At 36.3% G+C, this 16,194-nt stretch overlaps 1 protein-coding gene across 2 annotated transcripts in view; it reads left to right on the top strand.

Annotated features, from left to right (window-relative positions):
• The window catches only part of MED23 (mediator complex subunit 23), a 45,217-nt gene that overhangs the window by 5,577 nt on the left and 23,446 nt on the right, over window positions 1-16,194 (top strand). Inside the window, exons 7-11 of one of the 2 annotated variants that reach the window (XM_026705497.2) lie at window positions 104-205; window positions 796-865; window positions 6,557-6,669; window positions 8,902-8,997; window positions 9,675-9,692. In XM_026705497.2, coding sequence (XP_026561282.1) covers window positions 104-205; window positions 796-865; window positions 6,557-6,669; window positions 8,902-8,997; window positions 9,675-9,692 — 399 coding nt within the window. The remainder of the gene's footprint in view (window positions 1-103; window positions 206-795; window positions 866-6,556; window positions 6,670-8,901; window positions 8,998-9,674; window positions 9,693-16,194) is intronic. The other variant, XM_026705498.2, reaches the window with a different exon arrangement.

Genomic DNA, 16,194 nt, shown 5'->3' on the forward strand with positions numbered 1-16,194 from the left:
TGATTATAGCTCTGAAGGATTTCACATTGCACTGTTTCAGAAGTTGGTTTTTTTAATACGTATATAAAACTCTTTTCTGTCATTTGTTGTTTTTTTCCCTTAGGTTGTTGCATATATTTTGGAAAGGAATGCATGCTTATTACCTGCTTACTTTGCCGTCACAGAAATCCGAAAGTTGTATCCTGAAGGAAAACTTCCTCACTGGGTAAGATTTGACATGTAAACATTTTTAAAAATCCAATTTTGGACCTTAAGAAGTAAAATACAGTATATTGGGCAGTTTAACAAATTAGATAGATAGATTAGATAAACAGACAGACACAGACACACAATCGGACAGACAATTCTAGTCCTGCCTTGGGCATGAAGCCAGCTGGGTGATTTAGGTGCAGAGTCTGTCTTAACCCTAGGAAGCAGGCAATGGTAAACTACTCTATAACCTTGCCAAGAATACTGCACAGGCTTGTCCAGTTAGTCACCAGCAGTCAGTACTGATTTGAAGGCACAAAAAAAAGATTAAAAGAACCCTAAAAACAGGCATCCTGTAAATTATAATTCGTACCTTTGGTATCATTTGCAACTGTTATATATCATTTGCAGAATGCTGCTGTTATGAAAACCATGTAAATTGTTAGACATTACTTCATTTGTACAACAAGGTACATGAGTGCACACAAAGTTCATAGCACTGCAGTTTTCGTGGTATTTTCAAGTTGTGACTTCTGGGTTTTGAATTAATCTGTAAGTTGTAACTTGCATTTAAATCATCTTTTCCTATTTGGTATGTTTTTTTAGTTGTTAGGTAACCTTGTATCGGATTTTGTGGATTCCTTCAGGCCTACAGCAAGGATAAATTCCATCTGTGGTAAGCATTTATTGTATATGTAAAAATTGTACTTGTGGAAACAGAAGGATTATCTCTCTCTAGCCTATGAAGTTTGAAGGCATTATTACCCATAGTTACCATTGGTTCCTAAGCTCTAATGTATCACTTGGTATCAAACAATACAGGCTGCAGATTCGGTCATCAGGCTAAACATGTCATGATAAATTTGCAAGGACTAATTTATTGCATTTCTATCCTCTTTTTCTTTTGAGAGCTCAAAGTAATTCTTATAGCAATAGCACTTAGACTTATATACTGCTTCACAGTGCTCTACAGCCCTCTCTAAGCGGTTTACAGAATCAGCATATTGTCCCCAACAATCTGGGTCCTCATTTTACCCAACTCGGAAGGATGGAAGGCTGAGTCAACCTTGAGTCAGTGGGATTCGAACTTCTGGCAGCTGGCAGTCAGCAGAAGTAGCCCGCAATATGCATTTTACCATTGTGCCATCATGCCTCAAGGTTTCCTTGAATGCTGTCCCCAGAACAACTGTCCTAGTCAACCTGGTCCCTACTACCCACTAGTGGGCGTTCCAGTGGGCGGTAGGGGTTTTGTCTCCTACTTTATAAATCACCATTACTGTGGAACAGGTGGGTGGTTAGAGAAAACTTTACTACTAACAGAGATACAAAAGTGGGCAGTAGGTATAAAAAGGTTGACTACCCCTGAGCTACACTAATAAAGAATGACTGGCCCCTGGTATATTCAAGCTGATGCTCATGAGCCACGATGGCACAGTGGTTAAGAGAGCAGTACTGCAGAGTACAGTACTTCTGCTGACTGCCAGCTGATTGCAATTTGGCAGTTCAAATCTCACCAGGCTCAAGGTTGTCTCAGCCTTCCATTCTTCCAAGATGGGTAAAATGAGGACCCAGATTGTTGGGCGCAATATACTGACTCTGTAAACCGCTTAGAGCTGTAAAGCACTGTAAAGCGGTATGTACTGTAAGTATAAGTGCTATGACCTATAAATTCCTTAATGACTTAGGTCCTATAGGATCCTTATCTGTAGGATTCTTTTCATTGTTATTTCTGACAAGCCAGTAAGATCAAGATGAACTTACATCAGCTGTGAAGATTATCATGTAGTGGAACCTAGGAAATGTGCTTTCTTAGTGGCTGTCCTACGGAACAGCGTTCTTCCTGAGAGCTGCATGGCCCACACCTTATTGGACTTCCACAAATCTGTAAAAATTTGGCTCCCATTAGGAGACTCTGGGTAGGGAATGTTGATTTACTCCATAACGCATCTTTTTTTATTTCATCTTTGGGAGTATATGTTAATTACCTTTCTCTGATGCTTAACAATTGCTGTGATTGGTCTTGTCCTATGTTTTGTTTTTATCATAACTATTATGTCAGCTGCCTCCGTTTGTATTGTTAATTGAATCAGTGTACAAATTAGGGAGGGATGGAGGAAGGGAGGAATAAAGAAAACCTTTGCAAGGGTTCAATGGCTAGTCCAGCTCTCATGGCCAGACTAATACAGAAAGCATTTCTAAAGATTCGATCTTTGGATTGTATACTTTTGTGTATAAAACAAGAATCCTGAATAATAGCAATTGTATACAATAATAAGACTGTACAGGAAACAAAGCATGGCTGTGGTGGCACAGTGGCTGGAATTGCAGGCTAACTCTGTATTCCCACTGTCAGGAGTTCAGTCCTGACTGGCTCAAAGTTGACTCAGACTTCCATCCTTTTGAGGTCAGTAAAATGAGAACCCAGATTGTTGGGTGCAATATGCTGACTCTGTAAACTGTTAGAGAGTGCAGTAAAGCACTGTAAAGCGTATGTAAGTCTAAATGCTATTGCTATTACATGGTGAATTTCTACAAAAGACTCAAAGAAAGGTGGATAAAGATAAAACCTGGCAATCACTTACAATTAGAACACTAAAAAACCTCCCAAGAACCCAAAGTCTTGATTTTGGCTGCTCAAGAGCAAGCTATTCAAGCTAATCAAGGCCAGAATTGAAAAAAAAAATGATTCAAAGTGCAGATTGTGCAATGAAGCAGAGGAAACAGTAAATCGTATGTGCAGCTCATATAAGACGGTACAAACGGATTATAAGCAATGACTTGGGATAGTTGCAAAATGACTCACTGGAATATCTACAAAAATTATCATGTGCCAGTAATGAAAAACTGAAAAACATAAAAGTTGAAAAAAATAGTTGAAAATGAGCAGGTTAAAATACTGTGGGATTTTTGAATACAAGCTATTTAAAAGTCTTGGCATAGTGACTTTCAACTGTGGCTGAAAACAAATTATCATGTAGCAATTACCAGGGGGTAGTAGAATAGTTGACAAAGAATTGGAGAAACTCACAAAATATCAAGATCTGAAAATTGAAATTGAAAGATTATGGCATAAACTGGCCATCATAGTCCCACTGGTTATTAGCACATTGGGTCCAGTACCAAAAATCTTGAATGGCACTTAAAAACCCTCGTGACTGGGAGCTGCACGGAGTTTAATGGGCAAATACATAAATGTCTTATATAATCTTCATACTGATAATATGTCCAATTGTCCATTACTAGAGACCACAGTGCTTCGATCTGCACATATACTATGCTAATATATTGCAACATAGGTTCTGGGCATGTGTATGAAAGTCAATACCAGCTAAGGGAATTGACAGATGTGATTTCATGTTATTGTATCTAATTACAGTATAGAATAACTAAAAAGTTGAAATTTGCTGTTCATATAGCTCAGGATAACTTGTTTATCTAAAGTAAGGGTCTTCAAATTTGGCAAGTTTAAGACTTGTGGATTTCAACTCCCAGAATTCCTGAGCTAACATGACTGTAGGAGGAATTCTGGGAGTTGAAGTCCACAAGACTTAAAGCTGTCAAGTTTGAAGACCCCTGGTCTAAAATATCTGAAAATGGGACATGCTGATATTTAATTTAAAATACTGTACTTATAAAGTGTAACCTCTAGCCCAGGAGTCTGCAACCTTAAACACTTAAAGAGTCATTTGGACCCATTTCCCACAGAAAAGAAAACACTGAGAGCCACAAAACCTGGGTGGGCGTGGCCAACTGAACATTACTCCCACCCAGTAATATGAAACACACACCCGTCACCCACCTACCCAGGTTTTGTGGCTCCTGATGTTTTTTTTTTTCTAATAAAGTTTTATTTGGGTTTTCACACATACAAAATACAAGTAAAACATCTTTTTTGAAAATAGCATGGTCCCGGGTTGAACTTCTTTATACAGACACAAAACTCCTTTTTGTATTCTATTCTATATCTTATACTATTTTACATTTTCTATATAGTTTTTCCCCTCTTAATTTTCTCAATTTTATTTTGATTATCTCATCTCAATTCAAATCATTATATTTATACTTTTGTCTGTTCTGTTTCAATTTCATATTATCTTTTCTCATTAAACAAATTTTCTCCTGTAGAAAGTATGTTGAAGTATGACACTTTTATATCTTTTAATTACATCCATTCAACTCTTATTTAAACTTCAATGTATACCTTAAGTTTATGACCTTCAATATAATACATAATACATAACTTCCAATCAAATTCTGCTTGGTACATTCTTATAATGCACACTATATTCTCAAAAAAAAAAGAAAAGAAAGATTGTAAATATATGTAATTATAAACCCTCATTCCATTCCAGTTCAATTCTATCATTAATAATTATTAAAATCTTAACATCTTTAACACTTCTTTTCTATTAAATATCATACTTCCTTAAAAGTACATATAATCTCCATAATTAATTTTCCCCTTATTTCTCTTCACATATGTTTTATAAATCATTAAATATACCTTTTGTTACATTTATTTATTGACAAGCATTCCACTGAATTACGATAGCTATTTTATCAGACATTTTAATCATACATTGTTTCATATTGTCTAAAATTATTTCTGCTTCTAATATAACCTTACTATCTTATATACCTTTGCAGAATCCCCTTTTCCATTAAGTTTTCACCCATTATCTCTAAATAGGCCCTGTTTCTCTATATTTTGCTTCTGTCCTTTATAACTTCTTTTCCTTTCTTTCTTCCCTCTCATCTTCTCCCTCCACTTTTTACCCCCTTGTCTCTCTAGTTCTAATTCTCTCTTCTGCATTTCCCTTTTCTGTTGCTTTCTGATTTTATACTTATTTTTCACTCTATTTTGGCGGGGAGTTCTTTTTCCCAATCTTAAACTTTCCATTCTCTTTCCCCCCTTTCCTCCCTGCCCCATCTAAGATTACTTGTTCATTAAAGATGGCTTCTTCTTTGTTGCAATCTTGTTCTGCAGGCATTTCTTGTTGTTTCTCATAATTCCAAATCTCCATTTCTAAAAATTGAAATAAGAAGCCAAAAGAACCTCTCCCTTCTTGTGCATCTTCTTTGTACTTTTTAAGTTCCATTTTCAGTTCTTCTAAAAGTGGAGCCATTTTAAACAGTTTTAAACAACCACCCGATTGATTTTAGTCATTCAAAACAATAACCAAGAATCCAGAAATCATCAAAGTAATCCAGATAGTCCCGAGTTATATCTTCTTATTTCTTTTTCGACTTTCTCTTCCTGGGGTTTTTGTTGCGATATTTCAGTTAGAATGTATCTTTTGGAAGTCTTGTTGAGATTTTGCTGTAAGTTCTTTTTTAATTCCAGGCAGTCTCCTCCCTTCGAGATCCTACCCTTTTATTCTTTTTCTCTCCTTTCCTGTTTTCAAAAGCTTTTAATTATCCAGAAATCTTTATTATCCCTTTGACTTTTTATTTTCAGCATTAAATGCCTATTGATGTCAAAGTGGATTTTTTTCCAATTTCTTGCTTAAGTCTCTTAGCTGTCAGTATAGGAAAAGGAGAAAACCAAATCTTTTCCCTTTTCTCTCTCCTTCACAGCTTAAAAACCTTCTTAGGGAAAATTGTTATTGTTTTTTAACAGTTTCAATCCAGGATACCTTATTTGTTGCTTTTGCTGTTTGACCTGGTCAACCAAAACTTTCTCTTCTTATCTTCCTCCTGCACATTCTTTTCCAGTCGAGTACTTCTTTGTGGTGGCCATTTCTGACCACCACTGCAACTGCTTTCGGGAAAGGGAGTAATGGCCAGCTGGGGAGGAGAGATGCGGCTCTCCTCAACCCTGCTGGCAGTCTCTCCCCTCTTCACCACCTCTATCGGGTGGCTTAGCCCCGAAACCAGCCGGCTCAGGGCGCTCCAGCGGCGAGCACGGATCAAAGCCTCTCAGAGACGAGGTTTCAGTCTGTTGCTGAAGAAGCTCAAACCGGAAGTCCTTGTTTTCTGTGAGAAATGGGTTTCTCTTCCTCTCTCTTTCTCTCTCTCTCTCTTTCTCTCTCCCTCCCTCTGTCTCTCTCTGCCCCTCCCTCCCTCCCCTCTCATTTCTGTTTGTTTTTTGTGTTTTACCTTCTCAGGCCAGGCAAAGAGTGATTAGGAGGGGAGGGTGAGGGGTGGGGCCAACCAGCGATGGGATCACCCAACAGGGAGCCACAACAGAGGACTCAAAGAGCCACATGCGGGTCCAGAGGCGTGAGTTGCTGGCACCCGGTCTAACCATTTGTAGAAAGTTTTGCATATTTATAAAAAACAACAACTAAGTAACAATAACCCAATTATGATAATCATTACATTTAGGGAATGATATACTTTGTAATTTTCTCTCTTTGGTATCCAGGACGATGTAGTCTTCTTCCTGTAGTGAACAACTCTGGTGCTATTTGCAATTCATGGAAGTTGGACCCGACAACACTTCGGTTTCCACTGAAAGGCCTTTTGCCCTATGATAAGGTGACCTTTGCATGCGACCTTTATGAATGTTTTGAAATATAATAGAATAAAGCATATTAATCCTATTTAAAAAAATTAGTGAAAATTGAGATTTATTAATTGAATGCTTGTTAAAGAAACATTAAATAGGTGTGTATGTGGAGTGTTGTGTTTTTTTGAACTCTTGGAAGATATCCCAAACATTACACTAATCCTGGAAAAAGCTTTCTTTCTTTCTTTCTTTCTTTCTTTCTTTCTTTCTTTCTTTCTTTCTTTCTTTCTTTCTTTCTTTCTTTCTTTCTTTCTTTCTTTCTTCCTTCCTTCCTTCCTTCCTTCCTTCCTTCCTTCCTTCCTCCTTCCTCCCTTTCTCCCCTTCCCCTTCTCCTTCTCTTTCTCCTTCTGTTTCTTTTTCTCTTTCTCTCTTACCTACATACCTATCAGAAAAGTAGAATAAAATATGTTACGAGCTTTAAAGTAAGCCCTGGAAAGATTTTGACAGAATCTCTGATGTCTCAGAGATTCCTTTAAATTTTTTCAAACCACAGCAAACTATTTTTAAAAAGATTCTTCTCAAAATCCAAAAATTCAGGACCAGACTTGAGCATAATATAAATTATGCATATTCTACATGCAGTACCTCTTCCAATATTATTTTTGAATGATCTGAACTAGGGCCCACCAAATTTTAGGCACCTTATAATAAGTAAGAAAACAATTATTCCAAGTCACAGAAATATAAAATACAAAATATCTGCAAGAAACAAGAGTGCAGCAACAATATTTAAAAGAAAAAACTCTGCTAAAAGGTTATTAATGAGGAAATGATGCATTTCCATCAGATTCCAAAGCTAATAGAAGAAAATCCAAATAAAATGCAAACTTCATTCTGTTTCCTTAATAAGCAGGTATAGCTGCATCCAATTACATCTGCAACTTGAGTCCTGCTTTTATGCCAAATAAAGCTCGAGATAAATTTACACCTTCCTTTTAACTATGATTCTTTGCTCTTAATTTTCCAACATGAAAAGCTTGGAAAATAAAGCCATAAATATGATGAAACCATTGTGAATAGGAACTTTTTGTCCACTAGGGTTAGCTTCAGTGAAAATGGGGAGGGTTTTTTTTCCAGGTTTTTAGAGCAGCTGAGTAAATGAGTCCCTGCAGCTGTTTCAGAAACTGTCCCCAGTAATATGTACACTCCCCCAAAAAAAAATGGTCTAGTGCAGGGTGTCCAACCTTGGCAACTTTAAGACTTGTGGACTTCAACTTCCAGAAGCTTTGCTGGCTGAGGAATTCTGGGAGTTGAAGTCCACAAGTCTTAAAGTTGCCAAGGTTGGACACCCCTGGTCTAGTGGAACTGCCATTGAAGCAGAATGGTTCTATGCCTGGAGGCAACTGGGAACATCTTCCAAAGCGGCCATATGAGCCCTGCAGACCTCATAACCATTTTAATGACTCGGAAAGAGGTACAGTACTTTATTGAGGGTGAATGCATTGTAAAGCTCCTCATTTATAGATGCTTAGCACAAATCTAATTTCCCTCTCTATAGATAGATGATTCTGCCAGATGCTGCCTAATATTTGTAACAAATCACTCTTGTCCTCTAAACAAATGAAGCCTGAAATAAGAATCTGGCAGAAAAAACATTTGAGATAAAAAAAAGATAATTGAACATATATCTAAGTTAACGCTTTGTTTTGGCATTTGGCAGTCTTTTTAGGTCTGGCCACTGTCACATGCTTCATGGTAGGATAGTCTGGATGGTTTTGTTTTTTTTAAAAAAGAATCTAAAGCAGGGCTGTCAAACTCGCGCCCCACAGGCCGTATGCATCACACTCTGGCCACGCCCATGCCCGGTTTAGCGAAGGGGGTTGTGATGTGTCACGCGACGATACTGTGACGACACACGTTTGATACCCCTGATCTAAATTAAGATTTCTAAAGTAAGATTTCTATCCATGCCACCCAGCAATCTCAATTTGCTTTGCAGAAAGTTTTGTGACTTCTTAATGTGTGAATACCTAAGTAATATAGCAAGACCGAATGCCCTTATCAGCCAAATGTGTCTGTTTTACTGGAAGGATGTGCAGAAGGATGTCTGGAAGTATCGTTGTGTGTGTATGTTAGTGCTCCTGGGTGTTAACGTTGCCAAATGCTGCTTTGTGTAGACAGTGCATTTGATTTCAGTTTTCAACTTTTTTTATTTTGTGCCAATAGGTTGGGATTTGTTTGCTTTTATTCTTGTTTTCAAGGATCTGTTTGAGCCTCAGACTGCCTTGTTGCGTTATGTGCTGGAGCAGCCCTATTCCCGAGATATGGTCTGCAATATGCTAGGCCTAAACAAGCAGGTACTGTATTGTGCTGTGATGGCTTTTCCTTTGCATAGAACCTGCACTTTTCTTTTCTCTTTTTCTTTGCTGTAGCTAACTAAGCAAAACAGTTGAGGATCGGGTCCTATTTTTTACCCCCTTTCAATAGTATTGCCTCAGGTGAATTGGGCATGATTATTTCTGTTTACTTACATATTGCTTTTTAAAAAAACTTCTAAATTGAAAGATAGTTTTTTGGTCTTTTGGTTTTTTGTTTTTTTTTAAAGGATATTTTTTGGCATTGCTTTTTTTCCCTATAAGGCCAGCCTCAAATATACCCTGGACAGATTTCGTTCTACAGCAGACATCTTCTCGTTTAATATTGATGGACTGGTTGATTGATTGACTGAAAGATGGTGATGATAGATGCATTGCTTAGATGAAGAGTCGGTAGAATTTGTCTATTGAATGCCTTGGCATGTTTTCATTACCTTTGCTGGTAATGAATAGTCTACTGTTAATTGATATATTTTATTTAAATTTTTGTGCTTCTTTTTTTTTTCTCCCTTTTTCTTTTTGCCTGACCATGTGGGTGGGCTTGGTCTGATTTGGGGTAACTTGAGGCTGGCCTCATAGTCACTGTTTTGTCTTTTCTTTTTTTCTTCCTTTATTTTTGTTCTGTCCTGTCTTGTCCTGCCCATCCTCCAATGCTCTAGACCTTGAACATTGCTCAGGTATGTTCACAACCTTACTGTTGTATTGTGACTAACGATACGCTGGCTGCTTTTTAGCCACTGATTCCAGTTCGAGAATACGCATCTGGCCAGGGCTTGAAATTGGTGGGATTTTCACATGCAATGATAACAACCGCTTCCTCTTCAAATCAAACCGGAGGTTATAAGGTTACCAAAGGATATTCATAGCCAGTTCAGTACCTGGACAAGATTTATCCATTACTGTCCAAGCCGTCCCATCGTTATTTTTGTTCGGACTGTAAAATGTCTAAAAAAAACCCCAAAGTTGCTACAAAGAGATCAAAAGAAAATTCATTTTGTTCAAATTAACCACTATGTAAGATTTGTTGGTAAAAAAATCAACTTGACTAGGAAAGGTCATTCTCAGCCTCTCTAACAAATGTGTTCCCCAAGAAGCTCCAAATGGGCTGAATTAGGTGGAAGAAAAAAAAGGAGGAGGAAAATTTTGAAAAATTAGCAACTTTTACTTGCTGTATATGCTTGCCTGTTCGTACACTCAAATATTGGCAATTTTAGTCTGTTTCTAATCTAACCTTATTTTAAGTAAAGTTTGATGACAGTGTGTGCAATACCATAGTGAAGGTTGTGTCAGTGTTTTCATTTTGGGGAAAAAAAACCTTTTATTTCATGGATTGTACTTGACCATAACATTTGCTTGAAAATAATACATGTACAGTAAGTAAATAAATCCCCATTTCCACAGATTTTGAAGCATTTCCACATGTTACTTTGCACAGCATTCCACATTATAGCTGAACATAAAATACGTTGGCCATAATGAAGAATCTGAGTTGTAGAGTACTGATTGTGGCAGATTGAGCTGTTGGAAGACAACAATCTCTTTACCATAATGGCACAAAGAAAGTCCTACTTCCGTATATAATGTTCTTTCCTTTATCATGGCTACATAACTGCCAAAGTCAGTGAACTCCCTGTGCACTTCAAAATTACATTGCACTTTAAATCCCTTGTGTGTTTAGAGGTTTCATCGTTTGACAACACATCAAATTTTGTAGTATGCACATGTGTTCATTTTTCAATTCACTATGGACAAGGGGACATGCAATGTTGCTTGATGGCTAAACCCATAGATTTTAAGAGTCCGGGCATTCTTTATGCAAACGAAGAGAGATGTCTGTCAATCTATTGTTCTTTTCTGAAGATATCCCTCTTCATTAAAAAAAAGTATCACAAAATGCTTTACAAAAATTGATATAGCAACACAGTTACACATTTCTCCCCCTCTGCATTACCTGAATAGGAAACTGACGTTGGGTCTTTTGATATTTATAAATGCTATTATTCTATATGCTTTTTAGGAGATTTGCATCCCATACATAACAGACAAACTTGTTACATAAAATAATAATTGATCTACAGGAGTTCCCAGAATAGAGTTCATCATACTACTTTTAACATGTGTACCTATTTTGTTTGATGTCTATGGAGCTTTTCAATAATCCAGATCATGGTTGTCCCAAAGGTGCTTTTCAAAAGGCAACTGAACTTTCTTGGTGTTTTGTTTTTCTTGAAGATGTTTCACTTCTCATCCAAGTAACTTCTTGGGTGAGAAGTGAAATGTCTTCAAAGAAAAACATCCCAAGAAAATGGAGTTGCTTTTCGAAAAGCATTTTTGGAACTAACTTTGTTAGCTTTTCTTAAGCTATTGTATCTTGCATTTTAAGCATTTTAAGAGCTTCCTATAGGAAGGATTTTTTGATATGATAAAAAACAAACATTACCATAAAGATCCTAAGTTTTCTATATATGGAGTTAAAGCGTTACTCTTTCCCTTCCCACCTCATTCAAACCAGATGAAGTGTTTAACGAGACACAACTTTCTTCCTTGAAAGGGAAGCAGGCTCTGTGGGGAAAAACATTGAGCTCCCAATGTATTAAACAAGATACTGTCTGTAATTCTTTTCTGCTATATTTATAGACTCCTACCTATTGCCTTCCTGAAGTCTTCTTTCAACTTTACAGTAAACAAATGCTTTTGAGTTAAGAATGACAATTTTGTGAGTTAAACACTTCAAAATTCCATGATATTAGTTTTAGAAATGAAATGAAATGAAAGTTCTTGCCTCATGCGAGGTGAGTTATGAAACACTGAGACTTGTCATTTAATCTCAATTTTCTGAGAGCAAACAGTTATCGTCAAGCAACAAAATCCGGAATTAATGGTTCTTTTTTTGATGGAAATGCTGACAAACTCTGAGTTGTAGGTGTGCTGCCATATTAACAACAGTCTGTGAATTTCTTGTTCATTTGTCAGTGGAAAGCATGGAAGGATCGTGTGTGACATTTTTTGATGGGAATTCAGAGATGATGCTGAAAATCCCATCAGCTGCCTAATATTCAAACTGTGCAAACCATGGTTGGGGACAACCTGCTGGGACATGGGGGTATATTGAGATCTCTTTGGTACTTTAGACTTAGAAATGCACCAGAATTGCATTCATCTGATATTGCACATTGATAACAGATCATTAAGTTAAAATACACAAAAATAGGAGCCTGCCTGCTCATACTACTCCATGTGCTAAGGGTGGTTTTCCCCTGCAGATAAAGATCCAGTGATACAAAGTTAAATGTGGTATGGCCCACCCATGTAATCTGTCTTCCTTGATTTACTTGGAAACAGGTAAAATGTGCAGTGTAAACATTATTACAAAAGAATTGTTGGTTATTTGTTTCATATAATAATCCCAAGGTAAAGTATATTTTTTCTGGCATTCTATTTCTGGCATGCATTCCAATAATATTTCCACCCTTATATTTTATATTTTGTATATTTCCAAGGATAATCCCTTTGAGATTAGAAAATCTCAAAGGTTTTCTCCAATATTAGTTTCTGTAATTAGATCACCAAAGTGGCTCTCTTCCTTATTTAGTTGATCTGAATAGGACAATTATGTTCATAACGCCTCTCTTAAGAAGATGGGATATTGACTCTTAAAGAACACGCTATTTGAAAACTTTCCTCTATTTTTTGGTTCTTTTTTTATTTTGTTTTTTGAAGTTGAAAAGAAATAATTTGCTTCAAAGTTGATTCTGTATAATTCTAGTCCAAACAATAGCCCAGATCTTATTCCATTTCAATTATATTATTGTGATCATCATCATTTCTATACTGTCCTTTTTCCCAGGATATCCAGAGCAATATTTTAAAAACCCAATGCAAATATTACTCTAAATAGAGCAAATATTAGCTTAAATAAATTAAAATAAGACAAATTAGAGCAAAGCCTATATAGTTGCTTGTGAAATTTCTCAGATATTTTAGCATTCAGGATCTAGACTCATGAATGGAAGAGAACCTTGGATAGTTCATTTTTCAAAACAAAATTCCTTTCTTTTTGCAGTCATGATTTACAGATAAAAAGGTTACATCATCAGTCCTACTAACATCCCTTATTAGGGTTAGTTTAAGATTTATCTTTTCAGTCCCTATTTCCTCAAGCAAAAGTTTTACCATGTTTAGATTTGTTTTTTTACAAAATCTTTTTAAGGTAGTAAATTGTTTAGTTGATCATAAGATTTGGTGTTTGTTGCAGTTCGCTCTCTGGCTTCAGCCCAAAGCTTATGCACTAAGTATTGAATTGGCCTTTCGAATTGAATTGAACATTTCATATTAGATGCAGATTTGTAGTTTACAAGTGGAATTTGTAGTTCAAAGTGAAATATGAAAACTATTCAGATCTAAACCTATAAATGGTGCTGGAAAGGTGCAATAGGAATCTGGGAACTTGGGTCAATCAATCAAATTATCACCCTTGTTTAAGAGAAAGAGATTTTGAAAAAAATTGGCAGTGGGCTTGCACCTATAGAAGTAATAGCTGGATTAAGGAATGTTTTGGCTATGCTGACCTGTCTTTCTGCTAATCTGCACATTAAAAATTAGATCTGCTAATGGTCTCAGCATAGGTCTATAAGTATTTTCTACAGGGTAGTCCCAAGGGTCTGTATTGCATAGTTGTTCTGTATCTACCACTACTGAAATTTGTTGTACAGGTAAAATGTGTAAGAACACAATATCTCTCACTCTTCTCTGAGGGGCACAGGCATATAGTATTGTTTTCAAAAGACCATTTCTTTGTGGTCAGTTCAAATTAAAACTGGCAATTTCATTTCTATTGATTTTTTCCCCCCAATGGTTACTAAAACTATTTTTTTAGAAAACACCTAAAATCAATAGAAATTGGGCTTAAACTATTCTTTATTGAGTTTCATATATCAAACCTTGTTATTCTTTTAAGAATGTTAACTTGCTATCATTACAGAAGTTTTTTAATTGATATTGATATTAAGTAAAATGATTTTTACAAATCAGCTGAAGAGGTGTATGATCTCTCTGTCCACAGGGTTGTACAGTTCAGTGTGTTTTTAGAGCTAATATATCCACTAAGGTCCCTCCACATAGTGATGCTTGTCTCCACTGAGCCAGTTTTCACATAAAATGTGAAGCATAATGAAAAAAATGGTTTATGCAGCTTTCAAAAGAAAGAGACTCAAACTACAGGAATGAGAATACATATTCTGTACCTTGTACATGAGAATGGGGCTCCTGAATTCTAACGTTTACAAATAGCTTAATTGTCAAGTAGTTTAATACAGTTACACTTTTTCAGAACTATATACTAAAAAAATGCTGGCTCTTCCAGTGACAGTTGAAATCAGAAAGTTGAGGTATCATTTGTCCAATTTGCTACCTAAGAAAGGGAAACTTCTCTTAAAAGAGTTGAGCTATTTTATTATAGTGGCTGGTTTCTGCACAAGAGAGTCGTGTTAATACTGTAACCATAGAAGCTCCAGTATGTTTTTATGTAAGCCTTCATAACTTCTGAATGGATTGGCACACTTGTTTATGAATTAATTTAGAGAAGAACTAGCATCACCCATCATTATATAACATAGAACCCGGCACTTCAGCATGTAGCATCACATAGGTTACCTGGATTTGGAAACTAAAAGTTGGGTCTGGTATAATACTAGGATGAGAGACCTGGGAAATAGCAGGGCTGTATGGTGGACTTAGAATTTGACAAACTTCTAGGAGAAGGAAAGAGCAGGCCACTCCCATATGATTGCCAAGAAAATAGCATGAATATGTCCTGAAAATCAAACTGGTCCACTTCATAGTTTGACACCTTTAGTACTGATAAGTATTATTGACTTTTGGAAGAAAACCTGAGGTTGAAGTTAAAAAACATGAAATTGAGCAGTATCTCAGCGATCTTGCCTGTAACTTCTGTCAGGGTGAGAATCAGATGTTGTCCTCTTAACAGTTTGACTTCGATCTTCCCTTGTGTCAAAGCACTGAGAGTATAATTTATAAGAGCAAAACTCAGCAAAAGCTAAGACCCAAGCAGTTTTTTTTTTCATTAAGCCTCTTTTTTTCTATAGAAAAACTGAGAACAACTGATATATCTGCAGCTTTATGGGCTCCATTTCCTGGTCAAGTTAAGAGTATGGTGGAAGCCAAGAACTGGCTTTTCTATTTTTTTTTCCAAACTAAAAAAAAAACACATAAATATTAATGATATATCCTGCCTTGATAATTACCACCACAATGTTGTATTTCTCCATATCAAATTATAGTGAATTTCAAGCCCTGAACACAGTAGTTTTGCATGCTGAATCATTGAATAGTTTGTAGTATTGTCTGTTGCATTCTGCTCTGCTTCATAATTAGCTGCATTTGGGAAAAAAAGTATTCTCAACTGGTGTTGATATTGCCCTTTGTAAAATTGTAATGTGGTTGAGTTGTGATGATGGCATTGTGATTTTGAAAGAGAGTCAGAAGCAACTAATGCTTTCTGTTTTATTAGAATCCTTCTGTTTTTAAGCATGTTTCAAGAAAGCTCAGCAAGAATTGTAACTTGGGGCAGTTTTGAGCTGGCAACGAGCATGTGGAAGAGAGAGTGCTGTTCTCTGATTTTGTCCAAAATTTTGCCATTCTCGCATTGTATTGTTAATTGGAAAGCATAAATCCCTTTTTCATGGCAAAAAGTGACCCCACCTCTGATTTAGGCTAGAATAAGTATTTCTTTTCAAGGTTTTCCTTTCTTTCTTTTTTTTTAAATTCAGAAGTGTACTGTAGGTTGTCTGTTAGTCAAAGGAAAATTCATGAAGAGGAGGGCTAAAATGTTTTGACATAAATCATATTTGGATACTGTGGCAAATTTTTTCAAAAAAGAAAACAACCCCCAAATCCCCCTTTTTTGCCTCTAGAAAGGGACGCAGCATTTTCACGATTAGATTCCAAACAGCTCCGTATCTTTTCTGTATTGTCTCTTTAAAATAATATATTTTTCTTCATGCTAAAGCTGTTTTATGTTACAGGTCCTTAAACCAATATTCTTTGAGGGTTTTTTTTAAATATCTCAGAAATGGTTCTAATTAGTTTTATAGCAGTATCAGAGGGAACATGAATCCACACAATTACGTCTAAAAATTACAGTCTCACTGTATCTTATAA

Source organism: Pseudonaja textilis, chromosome 1 (genome assembly GCF_049901715.1).
Source record: "Pseudonaja textilis isolate UNSWEBS1 chromosome 1, rPseTex1.2, whole genome shotgun sequence".
NCBI classification, from domain to species: domain Eukaryota; kingdom Metazoa; phylum Chordata; class Lepidosauria; order Squamata; family Elapidae; genus Pseudonaja; species Pseudonaja textilis.